This window comes from Ictidomys tridecemlineatus, chromosome 6 (genome assembly GCF_052094955.1).
Source record: "Ictidomys tridecemlineatus isolate mIctTri1 chromosome 6, mIctTri1.hap1, whole genome shotgun sequence".
Taxonomy (NCBI): Eukaryota; Metazoa; Chordata; class Mammalia; order Rodentia; family Sciuridae; genus Ictidomys; species Ictidomys tridecemlineatus.
The window spans coordinates 65,133,203-65,143,537 of NC_135482.1; the positions used below are offsets into that span (position 1 = coordinate 65,133,203).

Genomic DNA, 10,335 nt, shown 5'->3' on the forward strand with positions numbered 1-10,335 from the left:
GGCCTGGGGCCCTGGGGAAGGTGAGAGGGGAGGGTTGAGGCCAGCAGTCTGGGAGTGGGCCCAGAGAAACCTGCAGGCCAGGCCTCACCACCAATCAGCATGGTGCAGATGGAGAAGATCTTCTCAGTGTCCGTGTTGGCGGACACATTGCCAAAGCCCACGCTGGTGAGGCTGCTGAGTGCGAAGTAGAGGGAAGTGATGTAGGCACTGCGTAGTGATGGGCCGCCCAGGAGCTCCAGCCCAGTCCCATTAGCCTCGCTGCTGCTGCTGCTGCTGCTGCTGCTACAGTTGTCATTCTGGCCAGAGCTGTTCTCTCCAACTGGTTTCTTGCCCACCAGGTAGTAGGGGGTCTCCAGTCGTCGGGCCAGCTCCTGCAGCCAGCCTGGGGAGAGGGCAAGGGAAAGGTCTGAGCAGGTAGGACAACTTGACGGCTCTGAGGGTACAGGTGTGCTAGCCCCCTAGGGTTGGGGACATGCAGACACAGACTCACCCTCATGAGTTCCCACTACTTTTTCCCCTTCTCTGCCAGCCCAGCACACCCAACCACCCTCTCAACCCTCAGCATGACAAGCACATAAGCATTTCTCAGTGTGAAAGGCACCAACCTCCAGGAACAACCTTGGCTGGCCTAACCCCCTCATGCACTCTCCTAGTACTAGCTCTAAGGCTGCTGAGGTCCCATGAAAATGAAAAGTCCCTTTTTACCCTCATCTCTATCTGGTTGTTTCCTGCCACCACTACTACCCCTTTATCTGACTACCCAACTAAATAGTGACTGAAGGGTTCTGCGTGTAAAACCCCTCCGTCACATCCCCACAGCACACCTGGGATAACAGGAGTGAAGTCTTATCTTGGTCCAGGCCTTACTGCATCCCACCAAACTCCTTAGCCTGGAATTTGATGCCTCCCCAGCTGGCTCCTGTTGGTGCCAAGGTTGGAGCAAGGAGAATCACACCCTCTTTCCTATGTCTGGTACTAATCTCAGGGAATGGGTCTAGCTGGAGGGATAGAGACTGGGGTTCATGGCATTCAATCACAGCCTGGTCTCTAATGCTGGATAACAGAGGCCATCTCCTTTGCCCTTTCTACCCAGACCCTTCTTCCTGTCTGTCTCAGCCCATCTGCTCCAGAAATGCTCCCCTGGCACCATTCAACCTCATCCCTCACCCAAACCACACAAGCCACCTAACTTCACAAAGGTGCTCTTAAGTACACCCATATGGATATGGTTACAGATACTGCTGAGACTTACACATGCTGCACACACAGTCAAGATGACAAGGACACACATGTGAGCACCTTATAGATGCCCAGACACAGTCACAGCCACTCACACTGAAATGGCCTCTGTATACTCTGAAGAGAGGCAAAGGCACATAGGAGCTTGCAGACTGACACACAGGCTTGGGGCACACTTGCACATAGGTGAATACATTCAGAGGCCTCAGCAGGCACCTGTGCACTTGCACAGGTATGTGCACATAAGCAGATGCTTGAATGCACACAAAGATATGGGCCCACTTCTTGTCTGGCCTTGGCAGGAGGCAGAGCTGTGTACTGGGTCTCTAAGAAGCCTATGCCTTCAAGAAGTCACTGTGAACCTGGCTGGAGGGTTGTGGGGGCTCTATGGTGCTGGATGGGAGAGAGGGCAGTTTAGCTGATGGGGAATGGAGTGGCAGAGGACAAGTGCAGGGTCACAGGCTGCAGCGGGATCCACCTCTCCACACACGCTCTGCCCTCCCATCTCAACACACAGATCATGTACCACCCTCTTCCTGACACCTATTACATGTAGTCATTGTGGTCCCCACACCCCTCCTGTCATGCATACACCCATTCTCTCAGCACCGAGGGCCAGGAACTTCTTGAGGACTCTAGTTCAGAAGAACAAGTAACTACTATAGAGTAGGCACTACATCCCAGAGGTGCCAAATGAGGGGGCTCAAACCTAAGTGGGGGGATGTGTGTGCTTGGTTTCAAAGGATAGAGAAGGTTTTGATCTAAGCAAACTTGAGAGGGAGTCATTTCTGATAGAGGGAAAGGCATGGGCCAAACCCGGAGATGGAGACTTTAAGAAAGTACAGTCAAGTAGCTCAGTGTGGCTAGAATGTGTGGTTAACACTGAGGGCATCAAATTCCAGGCTAAGGAGTTTGGTGGGATGCAGTAAGGCCTGGACCAAGATAAGACTTCACTCCTGTTATCCCAGGTGTGCTGTGGGGATGTGACGGAGGGGTTTTACACGCAGAACCCTTCAGTCACTATTTAGTTGGGTAGTCAGATAAAGGGGTAGTAGTGGTGGCAGGAAACAACCAGATAGAGATGAGGGTAAAAAGGGACTTTTCATTTTCATGGGACCTCAGCAGCCTTAGAGCTAGTACTAGGAGAGTGCATGAGGGGGTTAGGCCAGCCAAGGTTGTTCCTGGAGGTTGGTGCCTTTCACACTGAGAAATGCTCTGAATTTTCTCCTCAGTATTCAGCCCAATCTTTTTAAAAAACTGCTCATTTTCACTGGGCTAATGGGAATCTGGGATAAGAACTCTGTCCACACCACAGGCAGTAGAACAGGGGACCAACACAAGAAAGCCATAAAGAAGAAGCTTCCCAGAAGAAGTGGGAGGTGATAATATAAAGGACTTCAAAATCTTCTAATGTGGACCAGTACCAGTTCTAGATGGAAAGAATCCTCTCTGGAACTCAGACCAAGGGTGAAAGAATTACCAAGACTCAGTCACCCCTGTACTCCCATGCTCATTGTGGTAGGGCCCAGAGCTTCTCTGAGAGCCAGAGATATTCTTGATTTCAGATCATCAGCCCCCATGAGGTGGTTGGAACAGAGGAGCTTTGTGGACTCAAGGCCAAGGTTGTCTGGCCTGCTGTAGGGGATGGGGCCAACCTGGGGATTTGGTGTCTTAGGTCACTTTGTAGGGGCAGAAACAGGGTCAGGGCATTTGCTGACCCCACAGCAGTCTCCACCACAGACTCCCTCTGGGACAGGCACCAAGGAGCTGACACTGCTGGTGTGTCCCAGTTTCCACCTGCTCAGCAACTGGAGTCCTCGGGGGAATAGCCAAGTGGAACCTCTAGGCACACACCAATCTCCTGTGCACTTGGCAAGGAGGAGAGGATTTGCAGAAGCCTCATCATCTCTGGGGAACTGATCAGAGCAGGTTTCTAAGACTGACCTGGACTCCTGATGACCCCACCAAGGAGCAAACTGACATGAGAGGCTGCCTGAGCACTGGAAATGCACTAAATGTCAGTTACTGCAAAGTGACAGAGGGCTGGAGGTTGTGGGAGGAAGGTGTGCACTCATTTTGGGAACTGAGAGCATAGAGTTAGAAATGGCTGGAACAGAATGGTTCTGATAAAGGGAAAAGATGGGAGTTGCAATGTTCATGTAGTAGCCTCAGTGGGATGGCCAAGGGAAAACAAGGCGAGTAAGGAGGAAGGAAAGCCTATCTGGAGTCTCTAGAACTTGGAGGGGCTGGGGAAGAAGGGGGCCAGACCAGGGTTATCCTTCCCAAGGCAAGAGAGCATGATTGGCAGGGTTAGCTGCTATAGAGACTTCACAGAAGAAAAAGGTTTGGCCCCAGAAGGTCACTGCAACCTTTCACACAACATTTTGGGTGGGAAGGTGGGGGTGGAAGCCCTCCTGGAAGCAGTTAAGACTGAGTGGGTGGTGAGCAAAGGGAGGAGCTGTGGCGGTGAAGGTGAAATGGAGGAGAGCAAAGACACTGGGGACACAGAAAATGTTTTTTTTTTTTTTTTTTTTTAGGCTCAGGGAGAATGTGGACACAGCTGAGAGAGATGTGGGCTGTAGGTGACAACAGTGAGGCAAGGGCCTAGGATCCTTGATGGGTACAAGCTTCATAGAGGGTGACATTAGAGGAAAGGCAAGGGCAACAGCTCCCTCCCTGGCCTTCCCAGTTGGGCAAGGGCCTTAGGAATGTGACAAAGGTTTGACTACCAGGAAGACACAATGGGTGACTGAAACTCCCCAGGCAGCCTACACAACCAGGCTGTCTATACAATGGCCAGCTGGTGGAGAGCAGCCATATGATGGTGGCTGTCATACACACCCGCATACCCCTCATCTGTCACACACTTGCAAACTTGCACACATCTCTGACATCGGGTATCACTCCTCAGCATGCACACACCCACCCCAACCTCCAGTACCAATCTCAGGCAGCTCAGATTCACTGCTCTCAATCTCCTGCTGGCCGATGTAGAACCAGATGCAGGCCACCCAGTGGGCGAGCAGGGCAAACACAGCCATGAGCAGGGTCAGTACCACAGCGCTGTACTGGGAGTACCGGTCCAGGCGTGGCAGCAGGCGCAACAGGCGCAGTAGCCTCACGGTCTTCAACAGATGGGCCCCAAAGTACTGAGATGGGGAAGGGTAGTCATCTCAGGCTGACTGTGCCTGTACCAGCCCAAAGCCCCCCTACCCATCCCAGCCACACTGACCACATTGACCTTGAAGGCGTGTAGTAGGTCAAAGGGCAGTGCTGCGATGACATCCAGCAGGAACCAGGTGGTGACATAGTGCAGGCAAATAGACTTTGGAGCAAACACCACCTGGCCCGACTTGGACACAAATGTGGTGCGGAAATTCAGCACAATATCTGCAGGGAATCAGGTGGGAGTCATTATGGGGTGGGCAGTCACTGTTTACCACTGGGCACCTGCTCAGTACTTGACACTATCCTGAGCCCTTCACATATGCCACAGTGTGACATAACTGTCACAGTAACTCAAGCAGGCACACATTATTTTGCCTCTTTTATGGAGAGAGAAACAGGCTTGGCGAGGCTATGACTAGCTCAGGGTCCTATACCACATTAGAAGCAGAGACACAATTGGAACCTAGATCTGATTTCAAAGCTCATGAGTCACAAACACAGGGAGGGCAAAGGGGACACTAGTGGGGGACTGAAAGCCATACAGATGATTCCCATCAAAGCCCGAAGGTGTCTGACACGGAATGAAGAGGAAGGAGCAGAGTGCACATACCAAGGATGAAGAGGACCTCCACGGCCAGGTCACAGACACTGGGTGGGCCACGAGCGGCACTGGGCTCCCGGGCTGTGCTCACACACACACTGTAGGGCACAGTGACAGCCACATAGAGTGTGGCGAGCAGGATGAAGCCATCCCAGGTGGCTCTCAGTGCCCCGCAGTGCAGCAGGATGAAAGGTGACTTCCGGATGGCAGCAACTTTGTATTCTGGCAAGTTTGGCTTCTCCCCAAATACTCCCTGAGTGAGGCAGGGCAGATCCAGTCAGGGAGGAAAGGATAATGGCACAGGCTGAGTTTGGATAGTGTCTGAGAAAGGCATTTACCTCTCCCTGCACTCTCAAAGCAACCTCTGAGGTGAGCATTAGAATCCCCATTTTATAGATTAAAAAAAAAAAAAAGGAGTTTGCCAGGCATGGTGGCACACACTTATAATCCCAATGACTCTGGAGACTGAGGCAGGAGAATTGCAGTTTCAAAGCCAGCCTCAGCAACTTAGTGAGGCCCTAAGCAACTTGGTGAGGCCCTATCTCAAAACAAACAAACAAAAAAAAAAAAACAAAAAAAAACCCAACAATCAAGGAAGTGGAAAAGTGCCCTTGGGTTCAATCCCAGGTACCAAAAAAACAAAAGAGGTTTTGGGAAATCAAATAACTTAACTGAGGTCACACAGCTATTTAGGGGACAAGCAAGGATTGAGCTAAGGCACCTCTGACTCTAAAGCTAAGACCTTTGATGGGTCAGACATGAGACAGTCCTTCCCTCAGTCCCAACCCTAGAAATGGAGGTGGGGCCTGGGTGGTTTCCAGGACTCTTTCTCTCTGGTGGGATCAGTTCCCCTCTTCCATGTCCTCTTCCTGTTCCCCATCCCAAACACACACCCTAGTATTTAATCCACCTTATTGAGCTTGTGCTTGCCCTTGGGCTGCTTCTGTAAGTGCCCAGAGAGGTGGTAGAGCACAGCCCTGCTCCGCCGCCGGTTGGCATTAAAGCCTTTGGCTCCTGCCCGGCCATATCGGCGCCGGCCACCACCTGAAAAAGAAGAGGGGCCCATAAAGATGGTGTGGGGTATATCCACATACCCCATCACAGGGTTCTGGGTGTGGGACACCAGTTGCTGGCCCATGGACTGATCTGGCTTATTGACCATTTTGTCTGTTTAGAGTTGGGAGCTTAGGCATTCCTTATTTCCTGAAGCCACTTGCCAACCATAGCAATGGGCAGATTGGCATTATAGACACCACTTCTAGGAGAAGGTTTCCAGGGAAAGGCCTGGGAGAGGGAGTTTGGTCACAGAGAAGGAAGGCAAAGTTAGTAGAAAGCCATCATCAGAGGTGTGGGAGCTCAGAGAAGGAGCCCAGGGTTTAGATTCAGGGGTCAGAAGGTGATATTAAAGATATTGGAGAAGCAGACCCAGGGGTGGGGTAGAGAATTGGAATGGAGTGTGCCCCCTATATCCCAAGAGTCCTTGGAGCAGCATCTGATGACAATTCTGTGACCTGCCCAAAGGCCTGCCCCAGCCATTGGTGGGATACAAGAAGGGAGCAAGTGCTATCTTCTCTCTGGAGATAGCCCTTGAATACATATTTGCTTTCCTAAATAAACCTCTGTCTATGTCTCTGGGGGGAAAAGGTGGGGGAAAGACTCCAAGAATTTAAAAGAGGGCTGGGGCTCCCCTGACAGGTATGCTGTGGGGAAAAGGAAAAGTCTGTGGTCAACCTCACTAACTAGTGGGAAAGGAGTGCTTCATAAGCATGAGTGGAACTTGCTTTCCACTTCTTAATAAAGTTAACTTGAAAACTCCAACTTTGTCTCAACAGGCCTATTTGGAAATAAGATTTCCAACCCTGGGCATGCACAGAGGAGAGCAGCACAGCCCTCTCAGCCAGCCAGAGTAGGACCCTGTGAGTACAAGAGGGAGGGGGATCCATAAGCCCAGACTGGATGCTAAGGCCCTGCCCAAGCCTGGGGTACCCAAAAAACAGCCACATCAACTAAATCAATACCCCAACAGGCACCCACCTGTCTCCTTCCAGCTGTCAGGGCCCCCTCGGTTCTTGGTGTCACTGATGTCCTTGTGAGAGACCAAGAAGAGAGCCACCTCCCCTTTCTCATTCTTTATGGGTATCACATCCAGAAGACACCAGAAAGGAAGCCCTGGGCATAAAAACAGACTCATCCTACCTCCCATTCTCAGCCCTGCCTAAGACGACAGAGGACCTGTCCACTGACATGCTGGGCAAAACATAAGAAGAAGCAGGGCTTCCTGAGGGAGGAGAAACAGTGCTTCTTCACTCAGGACAAGGGAAGCAAGGGAGAGCAGACATGGCTGTCAGACATGTGTCCTGCTGAGATGGGATGTTTTCCTGTTGGATGTGGGAAACCCAAGACTGGAACTGAGCAGAGGCTGAAGCTAGGGTGAGGATGGTGGAGAGGAGGTGGGGTGGAGAAAGAGGGGATGGAAATGTGCATGGTGCATGGGAAGATGGGAAGGCAAAGGAGGAGGGACAGCGATGGACTAGGTGTCTGGCTGGCTGAGGCTGTAAAGGTAAGACAGGATGGCTCCTCACCGCTTTTCCGGTATAGGATCAGCTCAGCCTTGAATTCCTTGTGCTCATCCAGGGCCTTTCGAATCTGTTGGCGGACGAGCTCACTGGTATCTGGTCCATAGAGGAAAGAGCAGGCACAGCCCCGCTGCATGACCTCAGCCCGGGAGAAGCCCGTAAGGTCACAGAAGCCATCAGAGCAGTAGACAACAGGGAAGAGCCCTGCCACCTGGGCATTGCCCAGCACGAAGTTACTATCTGCAAGAGAGCACCTCTTAGAGGAGTGAAGAGGCAAAAAGTCTACAACTGGTTTTACAAATCCCAGGAAACCTGTAGTGTGTACTGGGCAAGAGCTGTTTGTGAATGGCACTCAGTGTGTCACCTGTATGTCAGTGCCCTGCAAGGGTCCCTTCTTAGTCAAATGTATTTGAATGCATTTGAGAAGCATGTAAGAACACAGTTTGGTGAGTATAGCCCTTTGTGGGCATTGTGCCCTCTGGAGTGTATCCTGAGCAGTTTGGGGTAAAGAGTGGGGTTGGTGATGTCCAAAGGATTACACCACCTGCCCTAGACTGGCTTCAGCAACTCCTCTATTTCTTCTAGGCTCACCCACAAGCCAGATAACTAGATTGGCTGTGGCTCCTACCACTGGGACCCACCTGGACTGGAAAGCAACCCAGCCCAGTGTCCATCTGCCCTCAGTGTTTGAGCCCCACCTGTCTAATCTGTTCAAGAAATAGTGAATATGATTATGAATGGGGGTGTAAGAATGGTGGCTGAAAACTAGAACCAGGCATGTACTAGGGAGCAGGGGTGCTGAATCAGCAGGCCCGCAAAAGCCAAGCATAATGGAAAAGCTGATGGAGGAATCCTGAGTGGGGAGAGCTCAGAGATTGGCTCTCACCCCCTATTAATAATGAGAGACTATGGAGAACTATGAGAGAGCTGGGAAGCTCCACTAAATGTGAATGTGCAGAAGGGATCTGACTTTCATGACTTTCCCTGTGGCTCAGAACCCCAGGAACACAGGATTCAGAAGCTCAGGTTGCCTTCTCCAAATTTCCTCAATCCTGGTGGGAGTCCCCAAGTCCATCTTTGGGGCTGATTTAGCTCCTGAGGCAGGTGCATTTAAGCTGTAAGATGGGCTTGGACACATGGTACTCCCTGGAGTACCCTCTACTCTATTTCTATTTGCAAAGCGCTCTCTCTCTCTCTCTCTCTCTCTCTCTCTCTCTCTCTCTGTGTGTGTGTGTGTGTGTGTGTGTGTGTGTGTGCGCGCGCGCGCGCGCCCTCTTGTCTGTCGGTGAGCACTGCTCACCCCAACCCCCATCCGGTTGGGGTGAGGGTAGTCCTTGTAACAGCGCCAGATCAGGAGGTGAGTCTGATTGATTAGGTCCGGATTCATGCTCCCGGGAACAGAATGCATCCCGTGCTCCACATCAAGGGACATCTTCTACCCAGTGTTGCCTCGCCAGGAGCTGCACTGACCTGAACCCTTCAGGGAAACGGTGCTTTGAAGTATACAATGGTCCCCGCTTCAGAGGGACGAGGAAGGGAGAGAAGGTGAGAACTTGTGGGCGCCAAGCTGACAAGCGGGGCTTAGGGCTGGCTGCAGTCCTGGATGGGGATCGTTTGTCCGGGAGCTAGGGGTTAGGGTTTGACTCACGCGTGCCGTCGAAGCGTGTGGCGATGGTGTCCAGAAAGGTGTTCTGCGGCGCCAGTAGCCCCCGCATGGCCGGCATCTTAGGCGGCCTCGGCCGCCCGCCCCATCCCTCCGGGGCGCGGGGACTCAGCGCCCGGGGAGGGCGCCCGCCCCCCTCCGGGCCCTGCGCCCCCTAGAGCAGCCGTCGGGGGGCAATGCCCAACAGGGTCTCGCAGGACCCGCCAGCCGCCAGCGCGCAAGGGGGCGTCCGCGCCGTCGGGGCCCTGAGCATGGCGCGAGGCCCCTAGCGCCCTCGCCGCCCACGAATCCCGGGCTCCAAGCTCCGAAGCTGCGGCCCTCTCGGCACCTCTTGCCCGCTGGGCTCCCGTCTCTGCTGCGGGCGGCTCCGCTTGGCGCCACCGCCGGATCCCCGCAGCTCCCTCCGTCTGTCGGGGAGAAGCGGCAGCCTCCCTCCCAACCTCCCGCGCCGCCGCCTGCACCGGGGTAACCATGGAGACGGGGCACACCCAGTCAGGGCCGCCTCCTTAAAGGGACAGGCCTCCTGCCGAGTTGTCCCCCTCCCCTCGGGACATCGGCGAGGGCAGGGGGAGGTTGCCGCTCCACTGTCCCTGCCGCTCAGACCGCCCTGGCCGCTCCGCCCGCCCCTCGGAGAACGGCAGCCTGGTCTGCTCAGTCTGACTCAGCCTCAGCCGCAGGGGCGAGGCGTCTTCTCTACAGACTGGGAGTTCTCTGAGAGCCTCCTAGCAGCCTCTCCTTCCCTGGAGGGACTGGAGGAGGGCTCGGTGTGTGTGTGGGGCGGGGGGATGTATGTGATAGAAGATGCATTTCCAGAGAAGAGTGTCATAGGAAAGGGGACTAGCGACCAGGAGGCGGTGAAGGCTGGGTGGTTGGTGGAGGTTTAGGCCCCAGAGGAACTCAAACTGCGCAGGGGAGGGGCTTCTGAACACAGCTTTGGGGCGTGCAAGCCTTTCTTAGCCTTAGCTTGACTCTGGAAAATGGAGCTGCTACTAGGAGATGCAACTGCAGGCAGCATTCTTGAGAAAACTGGAGGGTGGGTAGCCCTAGGAGTGTGATTCGGATGGCTTTCCTTTGACTCCAGAGTGGAG

The 10,335-nt window shown here is 53.4% G+C and overlaps 1 protein-coding gene and 1 long non-coding RNA gene across 6 annotated transcripts in view; one reads left to right on the top strand and one right to left on the bottom strand.

Moving 5' to 3' along the window:
- The window catches only part of Kcnh3 (potassium voltage-gated channel subfamily H member 3), an 18,512-nt gene extending 8,823 nt beyond the window's left edge, over positions 1–9,689 (bottom strand). Inside the window, exons 1-8 of one of the 5 annotated variants that reach the window (XM_005324917.5) lie at positions 9,233–9,362; positions 7,591–7,824; positions 7,043–7,177; positions 5,919–6,052; positions 5,018–5,261; positions 4,472–4,629; positions 4,181–4,388; positions 89–382 (exon numbers count right to left, since the gene is read on the bottom strand). In XM_005324917.5, coding sequence (XP_005324974.2) covers positions 89–382; positions 4,181–4,388; positions 4,472–4,629; positions 5,018–5,261; positions 5,919–6,052; positions 7,043–7,177; positions 7,591–7,824; positions 9,233–9,308 — 1,483 coding nt within the window. In that variant the 5' untranslated portion in view covers positions 9,309–9,362. Of the gene's footprint in view, positions 1–88; positions 383–4,180; positions 4,389–4,471; positions 4,630–5,017; positions 5,262–5,918; positions 6,053–7,042; positions 7,178–7,590; positions 7,825–8,884; positions 8,995–9,232 lie in introns of those variants that run through there. The other 4 variants (XM_040280669.2, XM_040280668.2, XM_078014731.1 and 1 more) reach the window with 4 other exon arrangements.
- LOC144364843 (uncharacterized) overlaps positions 8,993–10,335 on the top strand; it is a 27,021-nt gene continuing 25,678 nt past the window's right edge. Inside the window, exon 1 of the long non-coding RNA XR_013422928.1 lies at positions 8,993–9,129. This is a non-coding gene — a long non-coding RNA (uncharacterized LOC144364843). The remainder of the gene's footprint in view (positions 9,130–10,335) is intronic.